This window comes from Anas acuta, chromosome 13 (genome assembly GCF_963932015.1).
Source record: "Anas acuta chromosome 13, bAnaAcu1.1, whole genome shotgun sequence".
Classification (NCBI taxonomy): Eukaryota; Metazoa; Chordata; class Aves; order Anseriformes; family Anatidae; genus Anas; species Anas acuta.
The window spans coordinates 6,636,947-6,660,008 of NC_088991.1; the positions used below are offsets into that span (position 1 = coordinate 6,636,947).

The 23,062-nt window shown below is 60.9% G+C and overlaps 2 protein-coding genes across 7 annotated transcripts; both read right to left on the reverse strand.

Annotated features, from left to right (window-relative positions):
- Nucleotides 1–110: 110 nt before the first annotated feature.
- On the reverse strand, nucleotides 111–5,471 carry LOC137863665 (interleukin-22 receptor subunit alpha-1-like). 5 transcript variants are annotated; one of them, XM_068697017.1, is made up of 9 exons: nucleotides 5,304–5,471; nucleotides 4,952–5,125; nucleotides 4,232–4,376; nucleotides 3,883–4,003; nucleotides 3,211–3,386; nucleotides 2,583–2,761; nucleotides 2,130–2,328; nucleotides 1,870–1,997; nucleotides 111–1,423 (listed from the first exon to the last, which is right to left on the reverse strand). In XM_068697017.1, exons 3-9 carry the CDS (start codon nucleotides 4,284–4,286, stop codon nucleotides 635–637), a joined length of 1,647 nt encoding a protein of 548 aa, XP_068553118.1. In that variant the 5' UTR covers nucleotides 4,287–4,376; nucleotides 4,952–5,125; nucleotides 5,304–5,471; the 3' UTR covers nucleotides 111–634. The 5 variants fall into 5 exon arrangements, with proteins under 5 accessions (XP_068553118.1, XP_068553121.1, XP_068553123.1 ...); XM_068697020.1 differs by having other exon boundaries at nucleotides 3,211–3,377; nucleotides 4,952–5,471; XM_068697022.1 differs by having other exon boundaries at nucleotides 1,870–1,994; nucleotides 2,130–2,283; nucleotides 4,952–5,471.
- Nucleotides 5,472–5,623: 152 nt separating this feature from the next.
- FAAH2 (fatty acid amide hydrolase 2) lies at nucleotides 5,624–10,898 on the reverse strand. 2 transcript variants are annotated; one of them, XM_068697023.1, is made up of 11 exons: nucleotides 10,612–10,898; nucleotides 10,419–10,501; nucleotides 10,189–10,322; nucleotides 9,846–10,055; nucleotides 9,343–9,462; nucleotides 8,525–8,660; nucleotides 7,846–7,963; nucleotides 7,568–7,687; nucleotides 7,279–7,390; nucleotides 6,774–6,968; nucleotides 5,624–6,480 (listed from the first exon to the last, which is right to left on the reverse strand). In XM_068697023.1, the coding sequence occupies exons 1-11, from the start codon at nucleotides 10,807–10,809 to the stop codon at nucleotides 6,305–6,307; spliced, it is 1,602 nt and encodes a 533-aa protein (XP_068553124.1). In that variant the 5' UTR covers nucleotides 10,810–10,898; the 3' UTR covers nucleotides 5,624–6,304. The 2 variants fall into 2 exon arrangements, with proteins under 2 accessions (XP_068553124.1, XP_068553125.1); XM_068697024.1 differs by having other exon boundaries at nucleotides 10,633–10,897.
- Nucleotides 10,899–23,062: the final 12,164 nt, after the last annotated feature.

A 23,062-nucleotide genomic window follows, 5' to 3' on the forward strand; every position in this document is an offset into this window, starting at 1 on the left:
ATGAAAAAGGCCATTTCACATGGCCCGGCCTGACAGCAGGTGCTTCTCCCACCCCCCCAATTTTTAATTTTTTTTTGTGGTAGTGAAAAAAGAAAGTGAAACCAGAGAAGGAAAATCAGACTCTCTTGTTCCAGCTGAGCTCGAGATGAGCCCTGGTGAGGCACCACCCAACACACCTGCCCCTGGGATGGACAAAAACCCCAGGACACCCCTCTGGGGACAGCCCCAGAGAGGGGCAGCCCCTCGTGCCACCGCGGGGACCTTTCCCAAATCCAGACTGAGCTTCACGGGTCCAGGAGCCTGGAGAGGAGGGATAATAAATCCATCCTGCTGAGGAACCGGGCTTTGTGGCGTGCTGTCATTTCCCCCAGGGAAGCCCAAATTTCCCAGCAGCTTCCCCAGGCCTGGCATCACTCGTCCTGTGGCACAGAGGCAATAAGCGAGCTCCCATCATAAATTAGTGTTATTCAAAAATAACTGGGCGCAATCAGTCTATCCAGACAGGATTAAAAAATAATAAAATTAATCTCCTCTAATAAAAGAGACGTTTGGATATAGAGAGAGGCATCAGTGCGCACACACTTCTGTAGGTGGATAAATAGAGAAAGGTGGGGGGGGGGCTCAGCTGGGGCACCTATTCCTCACATTTTGCCTCAGAAGCCCCCAAAACCATGGAGGGATGCTCTGAGGACGTTGCTGCCGTCTGTCCACGGAGTGTGCCCACGTGGGACGTGCCGAGGGGCACCGGGCAGGGGCAGCCTGGTGCTGCCCGCCCCGTGTCACCCTGCTGCGTGCCACCGTCCCCCAGCCGCAGCTCGGTCCTCGGGGGGGGGACAGCACAGGGGAGCTGCTCCTCGTCCTCCTCTTTGCTGGCCGGCAGCTTGACGGAGCTGAGGGGCACCCAGCACCCAGCCCCGCGCTCCTGCAGCTCCCCGGGGCTGAAGCTGATGGTTTGCAGGGAGGGACGAAGGCTGACGGCCGCTCCTGGAGCTGCCCACGGGCACTTGGAATAAAGCTGGAGGCGCAGGGGGAGCCATGTCTCGGATGTCCCATAGTCCCCATCTCTCGTGCTGCTGGCAGTGGATGGCATCGCAGCGTCCCCATCACTCTCCTCCTCTTCCTCCTCCTCCTCTTCCTCCTCCTCCTCTTCCTCCTCCTCCTCCTCCTCCTCCTCCAGCCGCAGCGATGCCCAGGTGCCCAGCGCCTGCCCAGGCTGGCTGTGGGTGCAGGACGTGTCCCATCCCTCGGGACGGGACGTCCCAAACCCATTGGGGCAGTAACCACTCGGTTCTTGGGGACGCCTCGCCCTGGGTTGTGGTGGGGCTCCAGGCGCTGCCGGCTCCTCTCCAGCGGGCAGCAGCAGGGCGAGCGCATCCTCCCGCGGCACGAGGGTGGGCACCCCGCTGCTCCTGTCCAGAGGGGCCTGGGGGGAAGCAAGCAGCAAAAGCAGTCGGTCCCGGCTTGCCAAAATCCCAACCGGTGCGCAAGCGAGCCCCGTGCAGCTGGCCACCAACTCCGCATGAGGTACAGGGGGCTTCGTAGCCTGGCAGGTCACTTGTGTGCCCAGAGGTGCCACCCACAGTCCTGGGAAATGGGATTAAAGGAGGGGAAAAAGGATCTGGGGAGATGGGCTGCCCTGGTGAGTGTTTCCATGGGGCTTTTCCTGTAGGAAATGGAGATTTATGGCTCCGTTCTGCTGGCTGAGAATAACCTGGGTGTGCCCAGCAGCACTGCGGCCCCAGAAAAAATTCTGCAGCCCCAGAAATTGCAAAGACAGCATCTCCTCGCATGCAGCAAGGCTTGGGAGCACTGGGACGCCCGGAGGGCTGGAGGGAAGGAGGTGCAGGGATCCCCGTGGCCGTCACTCACCAGCGTTTTCGGGAGGCGCATCTCCGAGGGCTTCGGGGAGATGTAGAGATGGAGCAGGCAGAGCCCGGCCACGCTCAGCAGCAGGAAGGTGGCGTTCAGCGCGGCGAGGAGGACCCAGGGGAAGCCTGCTGGGACAATCCCCACAAGTTGAGGGGTGGAGGGAGCTCCCACGCCAGGCAGCATCCCCCCGAAACAGGTCTGGCGCTGAGCAGATCAGCCCAGGGTGCGCGACCCGTGGGGAGGACGCGGCGAGCTCTCACCTGCAGGAGCTGCCGGGGTCACCAGGCATTGCTCAGCCTCCCGGCTGCGTTCGGGGGCCGTGCCCACGGCCACGGTGCGCACACAGTACCGCGTGCTCTGCTTCAGGTGCCTGAAGGTGCAGGGTGCTCCCCTCCCGCTCCGCCTGCAGGGCACCTGAAAGCAAAGGGGACGCGTGGCGGAGGCACCGAGCGTCGTTGCCTGTGCAAAGACCCCCCCCTCCCCGTATTTCCATCCCCAAATTGTTCATTTTTCAGTACGCCTGCAAGCCAGAAGAATAAAAGGGGTCCCCTTCCACTCCCTGATTTTGGGGGGGGTGCAAACCATCAGACCCCTCGTATCCGCTACCACCCTTTGCGCAATGGGATGCGGGCTCCAAAGCATCCCCGTTGCACCAGGGAAGCTTCTGCATGCCCCGTGCCCTTTTTGCCCGTGTCCCCCCCCCTGCCACGCACTTGCTGGGTGAGCACCTCCCCGTCGTAGAGGTGCAGCCAGTACCACAGCTTGAGCAGCACTTTGTTGACCGGTTTGTAGGAGCCCTTCTTGCTGCGGAACGGGGTGAGCGGCACGCTGACGTTGACGCTGAGGCTGTGGCCCTGGAACAGCCAGGACAACGTGGGGGGGCCCACAATGGCTGTAGGGAGAGGAAAAAAAATAAGGAGGAAGCAGAACAAGCCTTCAAAACATCTAATTTCTCTAGAAATGTCTCTGTAGAAGTTACGTTTTTCTGATCCTCCTGCCCTCACCAGCCTGCTGCTACAAAACTGTCCCCAGCCAGCCTCTTGCACCCCCAGCTGGGATGAACAAGGGATGCTTTTAGATGTGAAGGGACATCCCATCCCTTTTGCTTCCCCATCTTCTCCAAAAACCCACATTCCCGATGGGCTGGGGTGTCCCATCGAGGGTTTTCATCTCAACTGCGTCTCCTCCTTCATCCCCTCTCTCTACACCGAGCCCTTCTCCTTGTCCCCCCACCCCTGTTCCTCTGCCCGGGCGCTTTTCCCACCTCTCCAAGGACCTCTCTGCCCATCAGCCCCCCCAGGAGGAGCAGGGATGTGGCTGAAGGTGCTCCCTGGTCCTTACTGTCTCTGTACGGCTGCAGCTCGTTGGAATAGACCCACGGGGACAGCTCGCCGCCCTCGGCGGCTCTCACTCTCGCCCAGTAGATATCGTAGATCTCGCCGAAATACAGCTGGCACACCCAGGACGAGCCCGTGTGGTTCCCCCAGGAGGCATCTGCCCTGGTCCAGCTGGAGGTTCTGCCCACGGAGAAAATGCAGGGAGAAGGTGCCAGAAGGAAAAACCCCTCCCCTGGCCAGCAAACATCCAAGCGAGAGGGGTCGGAGAGCAAGATCCAGGCGCGGGCTGCACTAAGGGCATCACCAGCAGGTCGGGGCAGGGAGCTGAAGTGCAGGAGCGAGCCCAGCAGAGGTCCAAAAAGACCACCTGGGAAGGCTCAGCCTCAAAAGGAGCGAGGAGATAAGGTCTTTGGGGCAAGGAGACCTTATCAACGCGGGCAGGCTCCCGGTGGAGCGACGCTGGTGGAGCTGGGAGCCTCTTGGTGCTGCCCAGCGAAAGGACAGGAGGCGAGGGGCAGGGATTGAAATACAAAACTCCTGTTTGAGCACGGGGAAATAACGAGCTGCTCTCTGCGTTGCTATTATTAGGGGATGGTTACTATGGGAAAGCAGTCCTCTGCTTACGGGCTCCTGGGGGGCACCCTGCTGGGGTGCCGAGCCCGTGCAGAGCACCTACCGCCTCTTCCACTCCACCTGGTACGTGGCCTCGCCAGGGGTGCGCGGGTCCTGCTCCCACTGCAGCTGCACGTGGAAATTTTGGGCCTCCAGCCTCACGTCCTGGGGTGGGAACGGCAAGCCTGGAGGGAGCAGGGAGGGGGCGTGAGGCTCTGCACCCCGCTTGGCATATCCCAGCAGCTGCGTGCCCCATCCTCCTTGGCCACGTCGCGGGGGTCCCCCCGCTTTCACCGAGCGCCCCCTGCACCCAACCTCCCCGTGGGTGCGTTTTGTCACTCAAAGAGCTGTCCCCGTGGTTTTTCCCAGACGTGAGGCCACTTCGTGGTGCCACTGCCCGGTGCAGGACTCACCCTGGAGCAGGGTGCAGCCAGCCAGGGACAGCAGCAGGCTCAGCGCCGGGCTCATCCCTCAGCCATCTGCTCTACATCGCCGCGCCGCATCCCGCCGTGTGCTCGAGCACCTTGGCCACCCGTGGCCACGCCGGGCAGCCAGAACCTGGGATTATAAAAAACAGGACTTGTTTTTTTTCCCCCCCCACAAAGCTGCTGCAAGCACACCTTGCCCACAGAGGCTGCGTGCATCGTGGCACGGGGTGCCACCTCCGCAGCCTGCTGGGGACCCTGCACTGTCCCCACTGTCCCCCCACGACGGGGGCTGTGGTGGCCAGGGGGTGCACGGGGACAGCTTGCCACCCCTTGCCCCACCGTGCTGCGGCCACCTCCTGCTGCAGCTGCCTTGGTCTGCTCACGCAGCACGCCTGGGAGCTCGGGGGAAGCCCACAGAAGGCAAGCACTGGCGGTGCCAGGATCTGGGTGTGTTTGGGACAGCACTCAGACCGGCACGACCGGTGGCACCGGTGCTGTGACCCCGGGGATGAGGTGAAGAGGATGCCAGGCATGCCTGCACCCTGGCTGGGCGAAACAGGGTGCCCCCAGCCATCGGAAAGCTCTAAAACCCACCCAGCGGAGCAGCATTTATGCCCAGTGCTTGCTCCTGTTTTTTTTAGCTGCCCCACGTGGAGGTAGCTCCCCGCAGCCCTCTTCCCCCAGCGCCACCCAGATTCTCCCTACCTTCAGCCGTGCAGCTGCCCATTTGCGCCCTGCTGTGGTGGGAATGCCTTGCAGCAAACAGCTTTGGACTCCAAGCCCAGGTCTAGTCCGGCTCCAAAACCCCACGTTAGCCTTTGAGATGCTCTGAGCTCCCACTGGAAGTATCTCCAGACGCTTGCCCACCGTTTTGGCCACCTGCTCGCAGGGGACAAGCCACCGGCTGCGTCCTCCGTGCCCGACCCAGCTGCACTTGGAAGCCGACAGAGACGTTCCAGGGCACAACACGTGATGTTGCTTTGGTGGTTCGTGGGTGTTTTTTTTTTTACCCCTGGGTCAGGTTTCTTCTCTCTTCCTTCCTCCTTGACTCGGTTACCTTGCGGCAGGCTCCACCAGGCTCTCAGCTGGCTCAGCAGTGCCCTCTGCAAGCTGTTCCCCAAATCGGCGCCTCCCTGGGTTTTAAGCCTTCGGGCATCACCCAGTGCAGATGCTGCTGGTTGGCACCCACAGGACACCCTCCAAACAGCGGGACCCCAAGGGAGCAGGAGGACGAGCACCAGGCTGATGCTCTGCCAGAGGACCACACTGTGCAACCCCTGCAAAGCAAGCAGCAGCTGCAGCCTGAGGTGGGCTCCTTGGGGACGAGGCTGTCACCGGCACCACACCAGCAGGGCTGCAGGGACAAGGACACGCAGGCACCGGGCAGACAAACTCTTTTAATGTTATCCTCATTGAGAACATGTTGCACTTATTGCCCCATAGCCCCCCCCGGCCCAAATTTCTGCCCGTGTCACTCATGGGGGACGGCCAGGCAGCGGGCACCTTGGAGGGCAGGAGCACGGGACGCCGATCAGGCTGGGTGATCCCAAGAAGCTGTGGGCAGGAGACGCGTGAGCCATCCCAGCACGCAGAGAGCTGCAGCCAAAAAGCTCTTCAGTGCTGTCAAAGGCTCACGAGAGCAAACGCTCGGTCCCTTCTGTGCGCAGCCACCGCCAGCATCACCTCCGGCATCACCTCCTGCGTTGCTTGCCGGCTGGGGGGGGGGACGCCCTGCAGCACATCACGGAGGCTGCGGGGACCAGGACGCCTTTGGGGTGCCCACGAGCAGCCCAAGCCATGGGTAGGGAGAGGCCAAGGAGAATGAAGACAGTTCTGCAGCACCCGTGCCCTATCCAGCCTCCTCTCCCTCGCCTTCACACAGCGTCTCCAAAGCAGCAGGCGCTACGGAGGGACGGGCACCCCCCCGCCCAGGAGGACACGGGCTGGACGCGGGCAGGATGCTCCAAGCACGGAGGCAGAAGGCAGTGGCAGGACATCAGCGCCTGCCGCCGCCTTTCCCAGCGTGGCCACCTCTGTCCCTGCCTCCTGGAGGCCAGGCTAAGCTTTGCCAGGCAGCACCCATCCTCCGAAGGCCTCCTCCAGGTAGCGGGCCACCGCCAGCGTCAGGTGGTCGTTGTAGGATGCAGCCACCAGCTGGATGCCCAGCGGCAAGCCCTCGCTGCTCAAACCCAGCGGGCACTGCGTGACGGGCAAGCCCAGGACGTTGAAGATGGCTGGAAGAGAGAAGATCACATCAGAGCTCTCCCCCAGCTGACTCGGAGGCCGATATCTCGCACGGATCAGGTCCGCCAAGCTAGGTGACCACCAGGCAGGGCACAAAGGGATGTCACCGTCCAGAGGCTGCCAGCAGCACAGGGATGACCCACAAGCGATGCCACCCTTGCTGTGAGGTGCCGAGATCTGCTTCAGGCACCATCCCTACACTGCTCCGAAGCCAGGCAGCATCGCACCGTGGAGCTGGTAACAAGGAGCTCAAGATGCAGGCGAGGGAGCTGCAGCTGCTCACCTGTGTAGGCGAAGTTGAAGGGCATGCACAGCGGGGAGTGGTGCCGCGGAGCCACGGTGGGGTGGGATGGGTAGAGGAGCACTCCGTCTGGCCCCAGCAAGCTCTCCATCTCAGCCTGCAGGCTCTTCCCCATGCTCACCAGCTTGGCGTTAGCGCCGCGGTTGAGTTTCACCAGCTTCTCCGTCAGCCCCAGGGCTGCAGGGCAAGGGCACAAAGAGGAGCACAGCGTTAAAGCGGAGCCAGCAGGGCCGTGGGTTATGGCAGGCTTGGAGGCACGTTGTGAAGCCACACGCAACGCTGTCCACCGCGTAGAGATGGAGGAGACGTTCCCCAGATTTGGTGGGGGAACATCTTTCAGCACGCCCACTGCTCCAAGGGTTGAGCAGAGCAACCTCGGCACTCACCAGGAGGTGATGCTAGCACTGCTAACGAGGGCTCCCCATTATCTCCCCGTTACCTGCTGCCAAGCCAGCAGCACCTCCGCACAGCACGGGGTTTCGCTTACCGATGGCCGGGAGGGTGTGAGAAGACATCCCCACCAGCCACTTCATCAGCTCCCACAGCGGCCACACCGGCTTCCCGTGATCCCCGAGCAGGTCCGTGAAGAGCTGCGCATCCTGCAAGCACACACACACCCCCCTACTGCAGCAACAGCGTGCCACGAGGTTCCCATTTCTGTTCAAGGAGCAAAGGAGCACAGAAAACTTCTGGGCAGGTCTGGGAGCTCTGTAACTCTCCAGAGTTGGAGGAGCAGAGGGCTGATCCTCCTCTCCTCCCTGTGCCACCTCACCCACCTGCCCATCGCTGTCCTTGGAAGACATCATAGCCGACCAGATCTGGAAGGAGTACTTCATCTTGTGGACGGACACGCGCTGCACCTGCACCCCCAGATCGCGTTCGAGGTACTCCACCACCTGTGGGGACAGGGGGAAGGGTTTGATTCCGCCAGGACACAATATGCTGCCGTAAACCCAAAACACCAAAAGCCCTGGATACCCCGGGACAGTCACGTTTCCACCGTTTCCGCTGTAATGAGGAACAAGAGAAGTATCTTCTCCCCCTTCCTTCCTACCTTCTTCTGGGCCTGCAGGATCTCCTTGTCCACAGGCGACACAAAAACGGACCCGCCGTCATGATCCATGCAGAAAAACCTGATTTTCTCCAGAGACACCTTTTCGTTCAGCTTCAGCCTGCAAAGGGAACGAGGCTGCTTGCAAATCCATGCCTGGCTCCTTCCCTGCTCCGGAGCTGCTCACAGGCTTGGAAACATCCTCAGGACACCCTGCTCTTGGTCAGTGGGGGAAGGAAGGTCCCCCAAGACACACGGACACCCCAAAACTGCCCATTCCCCATCCACTTGCTCATCCCACTGGCCCTGTGCTCTGCTAGCTTTGCAAGTTTATTGCTGCTCTAGCAGTAAGAATAAACTTTGTCCCTCGAGGTGCACCCTGTCCCTCGAGGTGCACCCCGTAGGGACAGATCCCGCCTGAGGCTGAGGCCAGGACTTCAGCTTTGCACTGCAAGGGCCAAAGCAGAAATGAAAGCAGTAATGGAGCGCGTGGCCACGTGAAGCACCGTGAGCCTGCAGGGGCTGCAGCAAGCAGCAGGACCTGCCCTGCCTGCACCGTGCTGCTGCGTGCATACTAAACGCTGCTCGGGTGCAAGAGAAAACCAGTTCTGCAGCGGCAGGAAAAAGCAGGCAGAACACAGAAAAGGCCAGCTCCACCAGGGAAGCACCAGAAGCAACCTACTTGTGGACTCCGGGGCCAGCCATGACCCGCAGCATCGGCTCCAGGTCCTCGGCGTAGCGGCACATGGGCCCGGTGCAGAGGAAGCTGGTGCGCACCCCCTGTGCGATGGGGAACTGCCCGTCGTTGGGGACCACTCCTGCAAGAAGGGAGAGGTGTCACTCACCACGAGCTGTGTCCCCAGCACCACCAGTGCCAGATGGAGCGAGCCCTGTAGCACCACGGTCTCCCGCTGCAGCTCAGGGGTTGCACATCCAATGTTTGCATTGCTGCCCTGGGAACTTGCAGCAGTGCCCTGGGCACCGCATTGCTGCTCCAGGAATTTGTGACGGTGCCCTGGAGATTGTGTTCCTGCTCCAGGCATTTGCAGAGGTACCCTGGGGATCGCACCGGTGCTCCAGGAATTTCCAGTGGTGTTCCTCAGAGCGTTTGCAACCCCGAGGCAATGTGCACAAGGGGCAAAAGCAGCCGGCTGGCACAGCCAAGCACCCTTCCAGGCTGAAAACCGCCCCTGACGCCACCTGAAAGCACCCTGTGTCCTTGCTGTCAGGGAAACACCCAAGCAGCATATACCGGTGCTGGGAAAACATCCCACGCTGGGGATGCAATACCTGTCACAAGACACCTCCTGCCTCCCATGCACTTGACGTCCTGCCATCAGATGGTTTCTCATTGCGGCGCTCACGCCGTGGGCTTGCCCCGTGCAAGAATTTGCTTGTCGCTGCGCGGCAGCCCCACGGTGGCAAAACCCACTGGAGGCAACCAGCGGAGCTTCCTCCCACCGCCCTCCTCCTCCGTGCATTTCACCTGCAGAGCTTCACCTGTGGTGGGTTTATGGCCAAAGACGCCGTTGAAGAAAGCCGGCATCCGGATGCTGCCGCCGATGTCGGAGCCCACACCTATCACCGAGCAGGCGGCTGCAAGGACACCACCCTCCCCTCCTGCACAGGAGAAAATAAAGCAAAAACAGTGGTCGATAGCACAGAACAAGCAGAAGCACCCCGCGGTAGGCACTTCCCTTTGTGTGCACGCAAAGTGGCCCCAGCCACTTTTGCAATGCCTGGGAAAACAGGCCAAGCGGATTTTTGCTTGCTTAAATGCCACATCTGCATTGTGCTTTGTAGCCATAACAAGATGAAGCAGTGCCAAGTGTAACACCTAGGAGGTGTGAAGATGCTGGGCCTACAAATCACCTCCTGCACCACCCCGGACAATGCCTGCAAGCTCTGCAGGAACCCGGCAGCGAGTGAAAGCAGCGTTCAGCGGGAGCAATTTCCTTTGTGCATTTTGACCCCTTCCCCCCCCCCGGGAGCAGCGTGCTCACCTGAGCTGCCCCCCACGATCCTCTGCAGGTCGTAGGGGTTGTTGGTCCGGCCGTAGACCCTGTTGCTGGACTCGTACCACATGCACAGCTCGCTGCAGTTGGTCACCCCCAGCGGGATGGCGCCGGCTTGCTTCAGCCGTGACACCACGGTGGCATCGCAGGTGGCAATGACATCGCGGCGGTTGACCAGGCCAGAGGTGTTGGGCATCCCTGCAAGGGAAGGGTCAGCAAAGGGGAGGCAGATGGGGAGCAGGACACTGCTTCCCCCCCCAAGTCCCCCGCAGCGGCCACCCAACACCCAAGGCACTGCGTGCAAGAGGCAGAGGGAAAGGGGGGAACCCACCATGCAACGAGAAGGCCTCCTTGACGGTGATGGGCACCCCCAGGAAGGGGAACTTCTCCTCCAGGTAGTCATCGCCGGGACCTTCTGCCAGCAGCTTGTCCACCTGCCGGGCTTCCTGCAGAGCCTCCTCGAACCTGCAGGGCACCCAGGGGAGAGGCAGCTCAGGTGCTGGGGATAAGGGATAAGGGATAAGGGATGAGATAAGGGGGGTGAGGAAGCCCCCGCGCTACCTGTCCTTGACGACGGCGTTGATCAGCGGGTTCACCTCCTTGATCCTCTCAATGTAGGCTTCCACCACCTCCACGCACGTCACCTTGGGGAAGGGGGGGAGGAAGGCGCTGAGCGACGGGGGCTGCCCCAAAACTCACCCTACACCCCCCAACCCCCCAAATAAATCCCCAAATAAATCATAAATCCCCAAACCCAGCACCCCGGGGTGCCCACCTCCCTCTGCCGGAGCTTCTTGGCCAGCTGGCAGGCTGGCAGCAGCAGCAGCGAGCGGCGCGGGGGGGGCACGGAGCGGGGCGGCGAGGGGGCGGCCAGCCCCAGCAGCGCCAGGCAGGCTCGGGACAGCAGCCGCAGAAGCAGCGCCAGGCAGCGCTCGGCGCGAGACAGCGCCATGGCCGCTCCCAGCGCCCCTAGTGCACCAAGTGCTCCAAGTGCTCCAAGTGCCCCTAGTGACCCAAGTACGCCAAGTGCGGGCGGGGAAGCTACGTAAACAGCGGAGCCACCGCCCGAAGGAGGGCGCGGTTGCCGCGGTAACGGTGCGGAGCGCTGCGGAGGTGGCGTAGGGTACGCAACCGGCGTAAGGCGCCGGGCTCGCAGCGCCGCGGCAAAATGGCCGCCGGGGAGCGGGGCGGTCCCGGGGAACGGGGGGGGTCATCGCCTCCAAGGAGAGCGCTGTGGGAGCTGGGGGTGTGGGGAAGGAATAAATAAGTTGAGACTAAAGGGTTTTGGAGACCCCCCCGCCGCCCCCCGAACCAAAATCCTGACCCAAAATCCCGGGTTTTTGGCTGTTTTGAAGGTTTTTTTTTGTGCCTGCGAAGCCAGCCTGTTTGTGGGAGTCACTCGGGGCGTGCATGCTCCACGAGGATGCCGGAGCAACCTCTGCCCTGTGGAAACAAGCCTAGCATCAAAGCCAAGTCATCACGATAGAGTTTTTTATTATTATTATTATATATATATATACAGCTGTTATCAAAGAGATTGCTTTCCCTGTAAAAGGCGGGGGAGACTCTTTGTCCCGCATGGAGATGGGACATTTTTTTTGTCCCCTGGTGATTTTAATAACCCAATCTCTTTATTTTTTTTCCCTGGCAGGTCTGCCCTGACTGCGCACTGGCACGGGTCCCCTGCCGCGCTCCGTGTCCCCATGTGTGCCTCCGGCGGTGAAGCAGCAGGGAACCACTCCGTGTGCCCTGACATTGCTGAAACACCCGCACAGGTGGCCTTATCTAGGTCCTCAGGTAGTCTTTGCACTTTCCCCTGCAATATCTAAGCACCTACACGCCCTCAGATTACGACAGGGGCGGATTAGAAAGGCTTCCTCGTGTCTGCGTCTCTGTGTAATCGTGGGTTAGCAAAGCCCCAAAGTCACCTGCTTAGAAGAAACGGTAAGCCAGGACTTGTTAACACTTGGCCCGTGAAATCTGGCACCTTCGTGTTGCTGATGTGGAGTTAGCAATGAGAAGGCAACTTCGGAGCTTGGGGGAGCCTGGGTCAGCCCCACAGGCTTCTGCCAGAGCGAGAGCACTGACGTGCATCCATCCCCAGGAAGGAGACGGGGAGAATGCCCCTCCTAATCACCGTCCCAGTGCTGCTCTTGTCATTTTTCTGGCAAATTTGCCGTTCCCCCTCAAGTCCTAGCCAAATGTTGGCAGAGAGGGCTAAGAGCAAAATCTCTTCTGCCCAAGGTCTCCGCTCCCTTTGCTGCTCTTCCTTAGGCAGCCCAGCTTTGGTGTTGTTTGCTGTGCAAAGTGTCTCCCTTCATCTTCGTCATCTTCAAGAACAGCTTTGAAATTCATACCCGGTCACTTGGCACCAGTGCCCCGTGTCCCCGCTAATCACGCTGTGTGCCAGTGCTGCCCCAGATCGCAGCTAGTGCTGCTTCTCACTAGGACGAGCTTTCTGGGAGCAAAGCCAAAAGAACAGCTACCATAATTCACGGTATCCCAGAGGAACTTCATTTCCATGAAAAATGGAAAGATGAGATAGAAGGTGCTGTAGAAATAAAGTACCAGGACGCCTAAGATCAAAATTAAGACTGCTTTTCAATGGCCATAATCAACCCAACAAGCAAGCAACACCCCATAAGCCAGTTAATTCCAAGCTGATTAAAAAACAAGCAGCCGAGAGCAAGGAGGTTGGAAATAAGCAGTGAAGCTCACACAGCCAAAGCTGTCCCCCAGCTAGGGAGAAGAAAAGCATGATTCAGGGTCTTGCATCCCTGGGACTTAGGCCTGTCATTATCACCAGACATTTCAGTATTAACAAAGGCTTAAAAAGACAAGAGCGATTGGCAAGAACGTGTGGAAAGCTGGCGTGGTTCCGCTTGTTGCATGTGTATATGTTGTAACACTAATTGGCCAAGAAACCATGCAGTAAGCTCAGCAGCAGAGCTCGAGGCTGGTGGGGAGCAGAGAGGCGTGCGCTGATGGATGGTGCTGTGTTCTGGTGACCTTCACCGAGCTCACCGAGCCGCTCCGGGTCTTTTCTCCAGCGCAGAAAAAGAAAAGGCTTTCAGGAAATTAAAATAAGAAAAAAAAAATAATCCTGGGAGTACAATTCTTTGCAAAATGAGTCATTCAAAACATATATGTAAAGCTTCAGGAGAAAACTGGTTTGCGCAGAACGTTGCTGGGGTGGGGAAAGAGAGGAGGGACATTTAAATGCTCAGCCTGAAACACAACACCTCAGACACTTTATTTCCCAGAAAACAAAAACAAATAGTAATAACGATACAGAAACCCAACCCACCAAGTTGGAGGTTCCTCCGAGCCTGCCATTAATCAGATCCACCACTGAGCGATGCTGTGCTCTGCGTTTCCATTATCTGTCTTCTTGAGAGCTTGCCAGGAGCCAGCCCGCCTGCTGTGCTGTGTGGCTGTTGAATAACCAGGGTGCAGCACACAGGGGTTTCAGAGAAATTCTCCGAAATTGCTCCAGGAACCTCGCACCCGAGCTGAGCAGGCTTCGCAGGAACTTCTGCCTGTTGTCAGGGGGAGGGCCTGCTGAGAAACGGGTGCAGGAACCCGGGAAGCTTTCCAAAATACCAGCTGGAGAGCACATGGGTACCTGTCCAAAGTCACCGTCCTGCAGCTGACCTGCAGTGCAGGCTGTCCTTAGCTTCAGCGGAGACAGCTGGGGGCTGTGGGGTGCCCCCCACCAGTCCCTGACCCCTCCACCCCTGGGTTTTGGGGTGGGTTGTTTCATTTCTTCTCTTCTTCCTCTTCCTGCGTTTGGGCATTTGTTGTTCCATGCGATGGGAGCACCCGCTGCCTCCAAACGGCCCCGGCTTCCCTTGGGAAGTCAGGGTGAAGACGTGGCTCCTTCCAGCAGCCTCAGGGCCCCGACGTTTTGGGGCAAGACCCAGGGTGCTGTGATCCCCTGCCTGGTCGGGCTGGCAGCGTGGAGGGAAGCTGAATTATTTTGCCTGCATCCACCACGGGGACAAAGCCTCTGGAAACACTGTGGACCTATTCCTTGTGCTCGAGCTCAAATCTCTCCATTGAACAGCTGCTGGGGAAGACTGGGACTGGCCTGAGGTCTAAAATTTCCAGTCCAGGCAGGGTGCTTGGCTCCTCCACCAGCTCTGTGAGCTCTGGGGTGCCCCTGGCACAGGCTGTGCCATCGCTGGGGCTCCCCTCCCAAGCGCTGCCACCCAGGGCTGTGTTTGGTGATGATGCTGTGCCTCTAGCGCTGCTAGGAGTGATTGGGCAAGGAGCACGGGTAAACCTCGGGGACATCCCTTGGTCCATGCAGTCCCTGGAATGGTCTGGGAACCCCCTTTGCTGGCAGCATGGGCACAAGCCCCACGGTTCCCCTGAGCTGGAGGAGTTTTCCTGTCAGCACCTCATGCTCTGTGGCCGCGCTGGGAGTGGTTTTGGGCTGTGGCTGTGGCGTTTTGGTGTCTGTGTGGGGTTGTGCATCCCCGGCTGGCGGTGGTCCCGCTGTTGGTGCAGAGAGGGAAGCCCAGGGCTCGGCTGGTGCTGTGCTCTGGAGCATCTGGAGGTGCAGCGAGTGGCTTTTTTATTTTTATTTTTATTTTTATATTTTTATTTTGTCAGATTCCCCACCTGAGGGAGCAAGGACCGGATTTCAGCTCCCTCTCCCCTATGAGGGGCTGCGCTCGCCGGCGCGGCAGCATGCCCCGGGCTGCTTCCGTTCTTGGAAATCCAAACTGCAGCCGGCCACAAGCGAGGCGAGGCAATATCTGGGTTGTTTGCCGCATCGTTTGCTTAACCACTGCTAACAGCTCTCGGGCAGAGGCACCCCAGCTGCCAGCCCCCTTTGCCAGAATTTGGCTGGGGCTCCTCAGGGGCGCGGATCCGCCTGGCACCGGCGTCGCGCCCTGTCCCCGGGGACCGAGGATGTTTTGGGGGGCTCCCAGGGACCGAGGATGTTTTGGGGGGCTCCCAGGGACCGAGGATGTTTTGGGGTGCCCCCGGCCGTGGCCGTGCCGCAGGAGGTCGCTCTGCCACCGTGGTTTGGTGCCTCCGGGCCCCGCAGGGCCACAGCTGTTCCCGCTGCGTGGAGCCAGGGTACACTGTGTTCGCCCGGAGCCCTCGGTGAAACCAAATGTTTACGCATGCCTCTGCTCCGACTAACTTCTTGGCCGGCTTTGCACGAAGCCTGCTTCTCCGCCGCGGCTCCAGCTGCCCGGAGGCTTGGGGAAGGGTCTGCGTGGTGCTGAATTTAGGGGGCTGCTGCCCTTCTTCCCCATGGGACCCCTGTCCGGGCAGCCCCCTCCTCGGTCCCTGTGCCTTTCGTGCCCGGAGGAGCTGCCGGCCCCTTGGAGGGGGTGCAGAGGGACCACGCTTTGCTTCCTTGCCCCGTGGGGGTTGGCACCCACCCCCACGAACCTGCCAGCCCTTTCTGGCTCCAGCCGGGCTTTGGGGCGCACCTTGGGATTTGAGAAACAGCCGAGGAATTTCCTGGGCTCCAGGGTGTCTCTGGCAGTGCGGAACGCTGCTCGTGGTGCTGCTCCTTCTCAGCAGCCTCCTGGCCAACACCTCCAGCTCCCACCGCCCTGCCTGCCACTGCCACTGCGTCCTGGGGCTGCCCGCTTGCTGCCCCCCCCATCTCAGCCTCATGTCCCCTCTGCCCCCCAGCCACCATCCTCCTCCTCTGCCCCAGGGGACCGTGCCAGCTCTGCACACCTGAAGTTAAAAAGTGCTGGTGCTCAGCTGCACCCACGGAGCAGCCCAGATGTGCTGTTGTGGTGTCCATGCTCCTCCTGGTGCCCCCAGCCCCTCAGAGGGGTTTCCTCGGTGAGAAGGGAGCCACACACCTTGGATAAGGGGGCACCAACACACTGAGGTCCTTCACAGCCCTGCCAGATGAAACCAGACCCACGGAGAGGTGTCTGGAGGCATACGGAGCCCTCTGGACACCGAAGTGGCTTGGAGATGGATGGGTTCTGGAGCTGGTGCCTGCTCTGTGGGCCCCAGAGCCGAAGAGAATGGCACCACCTCGTGCTTGTGGACGTGCTGGGAGAGTCACACGAGATGGAGCGAACCCCAGGGTGCAGACAACGCTGACAGCCATCCGGTGCCCATGGCCGTCATGTTGACGACACCGTGCCGGACTGCCAGGCGTGTCTCGCCTCCCGTGCAGGCTGCAGGACTCTTTCCCAAGTGCTCTGGCTTTCGGCAGAGCCGGTTGCCCAAGCGGCCCACGCGGCCCTGCCAAGCTGTGTGCCACGGCCCTTGCGCAACGGTGTTGATAAACACTGCGGGGCATGCCAAGTCCTGCGAGACAACAGCTGATGTGCTGGGCTGAGGGAGTGCCCGGCACAGCAAGAGGAATTTTCCACTCTTCTCCGGAAAGTGCATCTCACCCCGCTGGGGATTGTCCCCAGCAAGGTGCAGACCTGTTTACTGGTGTCCCTGTCTGGCCCTATAAGCCCTGCCATGCAGCCCCACGCACGGGGCAAGGCAAGGGGTGGCTGCATTGCCTTGGGCACGGTGGCACCCCCAGAGGGCTGGGTTGGGATGCCACCGTGCCCAAGGTGACCCAAGCATCCCCTTGGGGCCCTGGCTCTGCCTTCTCCTTCTGCTGTGTCTTCTGGCACGTTGGAAACCTCTCAAAGAGCAGCGGGTTTGCGGGATGAAAAGGGTGTGCTGCATCACGTGCTGGCTGATACATGGCAATTAGCGTGCTAAAACCCAATTTAATTTGACCGGCTCACGTCCTGGAGCTGCAGGTCACATCGTCTGCCGTGCAGCCCGAACGTGCTCGTAACAGCCAGGCTCTGCTGCAGGCAGGCTGGGCTCGTCAAGGAGGAGCTCACGGGATGTTTGGGAAGCCTGCTGGCCCCTGCAGATAGTCAGGGGCAAGCGGGGCACCCACAGCTGCTGGGCAGCAAGGAAATGGGATTCTCTGGGGCAACATTTGTAAGTCGGCAGCTGCTGAGCCCTGGCACGAGGGGCTCAGCAGTGTGGGGAAAGCAGCTGGCACCAGGACGCACGCGGGGACGGCTGGGGTGCCCCATGCTCCCCGTGACAGCCAGCCCTGGAGTAGCATGGGGTTTTCCTCCCCATGGATCCTGGCCGTTCCCCTGGGAAAGCATTTCGGAGCTCGGTGTCCAGCCGCTGGGTTTGCTGGTGGGCTCCATCAGCACGTGGCTCGCTGCAGATGTGGTGCAGGGAGTTACAACCTTCCAGCCTCCCTCCCTTCCTCCCTTTCTCCCTCCCTCTCTTCCATCTGCTCTCTCTCTTGCTCTCTCTCTCTTTCTTTTTCACTTCTTTCTGTTTCCTTTTCTGTTTCTCTTTCTGTTTCTGTTTCTCCCTTTCCTCTCTTTCTTCCTCTCTTTTGCTGCTTCCTGGGCTTGCCCCTGCCTGGCAGAGGGGCATTGCCACCCCGGCGTCCCTGCGCCCTCCCCTGCCATCAGGTGCTGTGGACATCCTTGCATCGTCCCCTGCTCGCAGGCAGTGGGACCGCTCTGGAGATGCCCTGGCAGCATCAAGCGTGGGCACGACAGGCAGGGAGCAGGCACATTTTGGTGGCACTGGCGGTGTGCCACACACGGTGACAGGGGGATGGCATGGACAGCCAGACCTGGCTTGTGGCAGGGGTGTCTGCTGAGGCCGGAGAAGCGAGAGGAGCCGCTGGAGGCAGGAGGATGGAGGAGAAAAAAAGACTGATGGTCCCCCAAAGGCAGGTTTTCCCAGTGGATCAGCAAGTGCTGATTCACAGGTTTCTCCCAGCGGTGACACCGGTGACACCGGGCTGACCGCCGGCACCACCCGGGGCAGGCAGCGCAGTCCTCGCAGGTTGCCCACCGGGGAGAGACAGAGCTCGGGCAAAAAGCAGCAGGAGAAGCAGCAGGCGTGCAGGGGACAGGGTGTACTCGCCGAGCGATGATAAGGACAATCAATAATAAAAACAGGCAGCCGGGACGCGAGCCCGGCCTCGAGCCAGCGACCTTCAGGAGCTGGGTTACTGGAGCAAGCACAGGCATTTTTGGCAGCGGGGCCAGGTGGCGGAGGGGGAGCGCTGCTGCTGGAAGCGCCCGGGGGAGCGTGCGGCGGGCGTGCAGCCCTTCACACCCCGAGCAGAGGCTGCCGCAGGGGACACCTCGTGCGCACGCCGTGCACCTCGAGAGCCGGGGACCCGGTGGCAGCAGCGGCAGCGGCGCAGGCGGCGCGCCCTGCACATGCGCACGCGCGGGCGGCCGAGCCCCCGCAGCCACCCCGCGCTCTTACATAAGGGTTTGCATTTACAAACCGCTGCGCAAACATGACCCGCTCGCTGGGAACACCGCCTGTCTCAGCAAGATCCTGATACAGCAAAAAAAAAAAAAAAAAAAAAAAAAAAAGCAAAAGAAAAACAGCTCCTGGTCGGGGCTGTTTGGGTCTCGTGACCCCGGGAAGGGAAAAGGTTCGTGCTTGTGCAAGCCAAGTCCTTGCAGAGCTCCAGGGACAGGGCTCCAGCTCGGCAGAACAGCCTGGAAGGTTCGAGCTGGCCGAGATCCGAGGTGGGCGTCTGTCCTGCAGCAGCCTCTGGCTCTTTCTGAGCTTCTCAAGGCTTTCTGTGTGGCTCAGGGCCCGGCCTCCCTGCCCCGTTACGGAGCTCTGACTCAGGCCCGTTGGGACGAGGTGGCTTTTTTAGGGGTCGCAGCCACAGTACCCCTGGCCTGCTTCTCTCTCCTCCTCCCCACACTGCACTTCCTCATGATGAGGGTGCAGATGTGCTCTTGCAGCATGCGCAGGGGCTGGTGCTGCTGGCATGCTCGGGAGGACGTGGCCATCGTGGCACCCTCAGGAAAAGGCTGCCCCTCCTGCGCCCCAGCTCCTTGGCACGCAGCTGATGCTACAGGTGCCTGCTTCCCCCACCTGGTCTGGGAAGCCTTCCCCATACATCCCTCCTCTTCCTCTGGGCACACGAAGCAAGCTACCTGCTCTTTGAAAGCACCCGCAGCAAGGAGGCCAAAAATAGCCTAGAAATAGTGGAGGTAAAAAAAATAATATATATATATATATATATTGCTCGGCCAACAGCAGAACCAGTTGCCACCCGGCAGCAAGAAGAGAGGAACTGAGAGTTATAAATAACGTTGCTTGCAGGGAGCCAGCCCCGGCCACCGAGTTCCCAGCTGCCTGCTCATGTGGCTGGCTGCACTCGTGAGAACCGTGGTCCCGTGCTGTGCCGGAGCCGCGCGTCCCGCTGCGCACCCATCCGGGGCAGCGCGGTGACGAGGACGCCCACCCCAGTGTCCCAGTGCTCCCATTTACAGAGGGCGGCCCCCGTGGCACGTCCCGACCCCCTGCTGCTGTGCAAAGGTGGATTCCTGGGCCACCAGCAGCCTGCTGGAGGTGGCTGGGAGCTTCGCCGTGCCCTCCCCGCTGCAGAGAGCGGCGAGTCCGGGCTGTGCCGCAGTTGGCAGCCTCTCCTCTGCCTGACCTCAAATGCACCTGTGGGCCCGGAGTGGAGGACGAGGCTCCCGGCGAGCGCAGCTGCAGCAGCCATGCCTTATCTCGCCCGGCGTGCCATTGCCTCGCTCCTCCCTGCGAGGAGCAAAGTGGTGAATAAACAGCTTGGGCTGTGCTCCTTGTCCCCTGCGCAAGGACGGCCGCGGCCTTTGGACCGCACGGCTGGGAGCAAGAGGGGACTTGAGGCTGAAGAACCTCCCCGGGGAGATCTCCCTGCTTTTAAGTCCTACGGGCTGGGTTTTCACCCCTGGTTTTTACCAATTCCACATTGGGTCCACAGCCTGGGGCTCCCGAGGTGGAAGCCAGGAGCGAGCAGAGAGCATCACCAGCGGCTGGGCCAGCAGCGGGGACGGAGCAGCCAGGACGCTCCTGGCACGGGAAGGTGCAAAAGCAGAGCTGGAGCCTGAGCTTGAGCTTCCTCTTCGGCAGCTCAAAAACAAGCCTGCCCCGACACCACAGGAAAGCGCACGAGCCTGTAGCTTTCCTCCTGCCTCTGATCTTGCCTCTTCCCCAGCACGCTCGGTGGCGAGCCGTTGAGGTTGTGCAGCTCCCCAGGATGCCCTGGCCTCGGTGACGGCGAGCCCCTGCCTTCCTGCGCTTGCTGGGAGCTTTAAAGCCCTGCTGGGAAGAGTTTTCACCCCTCCCTCCATCGCTCAAGCAAGCTGTGGGGCTTCCTTGCTCGGCCCCCCATGGGGACGGCGTGTTGCTGGACCATGGTGATCCGTGCCCTGAGCACCGAGAGCAGGTCTTGTGCCAGCCCTGGAGCTGGAGGGTGCTTCCCCACGTCGGTGGGCACCGGGTGGAGAGGGCACGGAGCCTGAACAAGCTCGCCCTGGGGCTGGGAGCGTGGCCAGAAGGGGCGAGAGCCCCTCACTGCGGTGCCAAAAAGGTGCAGTGCCCGGGCAGCAAGGGGCTGGGCACGGAGCAAGGGCAGGTTCTGCAGGAGGGGACCGGGGGACACGGAGGAGCTCTGCACCGCGTGGCTCCCTGAGCGGGCACAGCTGGGCTGCGGCTTCAGCATCTCATCGCTGAGGCGCTGTGGTTTGAAGAAACCGGCACGCAGAAGTCAGAAAGAACAAACTGTTCAGCCGCCAGCCCTTCCAGCTTCTGCTTTCGAAGTTATCTAACAGCCCAAACAAACACAGAAAGCGCTGGCTTGGTCACAGCTGGCTTGTGGTGTGGTGCAGGCACAGCCCGTTCCGTTCCTGTCCCCGTCCCCGTCCCCGTCCCCATCCCCATCCCCGTTCCCGTTCCCATCCCCGTTCCCGTTCCCGTTCCCATTTCTGCAGCCAAGCAGGCTGTGCAGCACTGTGCTCTGCTTGGTCCTGCTCAAAACAAGCTGGGATGGCCGAGCTGATCCTACATTTGGGGATGGAGGGTGGAGGGACCTTCATGGAGACGCTGTGGGCAGCCTGCAGCACCTGCGGCGGTGGTGGGACATGGTGGGACATGGTGGGACATGGTGGGATATGGTGGGACCCCACCATGCCCGGTACAGCCTGGAGACATCCCGGTGCACGGTGCCACGAGGAGCCCTACGAGAAAGGGGAAACGGGGCTCGGAAGCACTGGGCTGCGCCGCGGCGTCACAAGTGCCGGGTTCACACGCGGGGGTGCGGGTGGGAGGGGGAAGTGGGAAAGGGGTGGGGAGCCCGGTTACGCAGCCCTGCAGCCTTCCTTCCTGCGGCCGCGGGACGGGGTATATAAACAGCCGAGCTATAATTATCTGGGGAGCAGCCAGCCCGAGCTCCTGGGCATGGCCCCAGCCCGCTGCCTCCGCAACGGCAGTAACGGGGCTGCGGGGAGCCCGGAGAGGGCACACGGAAGATGTCCCCCAAAGGTGGGGAGCACCAAAGGTCCCGTGCCCCCTCACGAGCCGGGTTGGGAGTGATTCCTCTCCAGACCTTGAGGGCAAGAGCACGAGGCCCCTCGGGCAGCCAGAGCGAAAGCAGGAGGTGACTTCTGGCTGGCCACAGAGGGGCCGGTGTGGGGGACACGGTGGGGGACAGGGTGCCCCGATGCCCCAAAAAACCCAACCCGTGGCTTCGTGCCACCGGCTGCGCTCGCCCCAGCTCCTCCCGGACTTTCTTGCAGGATGCTCTCCCCATCGCACTGAGGGGGCCCAGAGTTTTGGGTATTTCAAAGGACAAAGTGGTTCCCTGAGGCACCCGGTTGTGCCGGGTCAGGTCGCTCCAGGACTCCTGCAGCTCATAGGAAATAGCGAGCTGGGAAGGAGGAACTGGGAGATGGTACAAAGACACCTGGCTGCTGCAAAAGGCTCAGCCGGGGGTTGGCTGTAGGATGTGGAAAGCGCTCGGGGTCAGCCTGTGCTTCAAATTTCCAGCTCCTCCAGCCTCCCCGGGCTCAGCTGAGCGCAGCGTTCGCTTTCACTTCCCTGCCTGGCCCCCGAGACAGGCGAGCGCTGGGAATTTTCCACAAAAAAGGAAACAAAACCAAAAGAGGCGCAGAAGAAAACAATGTTCAGATTTGGAACTAAGGAAAGCATCCATCATTTCCGACCCTAAACCCAAGGACAGGGGAGGGGACAGGGAATGGAAACAGCCACCTGAATAAGCCAAAGGGGTGGTTGGGCTGGGAGGTCAGTCTGGTCACCCCATGAGGCCCACGGGCCGGTCTGCTGACCCCAGAGGGATGTTTTGGGGTATTTTAGGAGCAAGCAGCCAGGCCAGAGCTGTTGAAGATTTGGGCACAGGGTTGGCAGCGGTGGGTGTAGGAGGTGTCGGGCTGCGTCTCCAGCACGGTGCTGGCCATGGGGATGTGAGCTGGGTCTGGCACGGGCACACCTTGGGGTAGGAGGCGATGCTTCGTGCTGGAGCTTCGAGTGGGCTCTGGCCACCCTGGCGTTGGATTTTTCCAAGCCCTGCAGTTTCCTGGCCTCAAGAGCTGGCTTTTTTTTTTTTTATCTGGCAGGGGTTTCAGCCCGAGCAGGCGCGCAGGGAAGCAGCCAGCGCCCCAAGCCCCATCTCACCTGCCCTGCTCCTCCTCCCCTGCCGGGCAGGGCAAACCCAGGATTAGCTGTTCCCCAGCACATCCCAGGTATTTACTCCGTGGGACTCCCGCCCCAGAGGGCTGCTGATGAAAGACGTGGTGGAAGTTGCCAGCGGAGCAAGTTCCCTGCGTGCTTGCATCAGACTTTCCCCGGCTGAGCAGCGCGGCCAGCACCCTGCTGCAAAGCTCCCGGCTGTCTCCCGCGTCCCCCCTGTCCTAAAAGGAGAGGGTGAAGCTCTCCCGATGCGGTGTCGTAAAAGCTGACTCACCACGGGGACGGGGGATAAAACCACTTTGCCTTCGGAGCGCGCCATGCCCACGGGGTGCCTTTCTCCAGCGGTTTTGGTGGCGAGCTTGCCCTGTCGACGAGCCCTGCAGCTTGGAGAGGCTGCTCTGAGCTGCGAGGCTGGTCCCGAGCCAGGACCGTGCCTGGAGGGGTGTTTGCTGTTACCCAGAGCTGCTGGAGGGGTGACGACCCCAGGCACAAGGCGCTCGCCCTGTCCTCCACCCCACGGAGAGGACACGCTCCCCAGATGATGGGACAGAGCGAGGACCCATAGGTTCCTCGGTGGAGGGGATCCCAGCAAATCTTTTGGGGTCGGTGTGCCATTGCCTCGGCCTTTCTTAAGGTCTCCAGCTTGGCGAGAGAGGCATCCTCAGTGAGGCAGCATCTCCTCGAGAGCCTTCTCCTGCCAGTGCAGCAGGACCTGCCCC

Coding starts and splice junctions, on each gene's coding strand:
- LOC137863665 (XM_068697017.1), bottom strand. CDS start 4,286: ATGAGCCCGGCGCTGAGCCTGCTGCTGTCCCTGGCTGGCTGCACCCTG. Junction 2,329..2,582: donor GGGAGGTGCTCACCCAGCAA/GTGCGTGGCAGG, acceptor GTCTTTGCACAG/GCAACGACGCTCGGTGCCTC. Junction 1,424..1,869: donor TGCGCCTCCCGAAAACGCTG/GTGAGTGACGGC, acceptor GCTTCCCCCCAG/GCCCCTCTGGACAGGAGCAG.
- FAAH2 (XM_068697023.1), bottom strand. CDS start 10,809: ATGGCGCTGTCTCGCGCCGAGCGCTGCCTGGCGCTGCTTCTGCGGCTG. Junction 8,661..9,342: donor TGGCCATAAACCCACCACAG/GTGAAGCTCTGC, acceptor CCCTTCTTGCAG/GAGTGGTCCCCAACGACGGG. Junction 7,688..7,845: donor TCCTGCAGGCCCAGAAGAAG/GTAGGAAGGAAG, acceptor CTGTCCCCACAG/GTGGTGGAGTACCTCGAACG.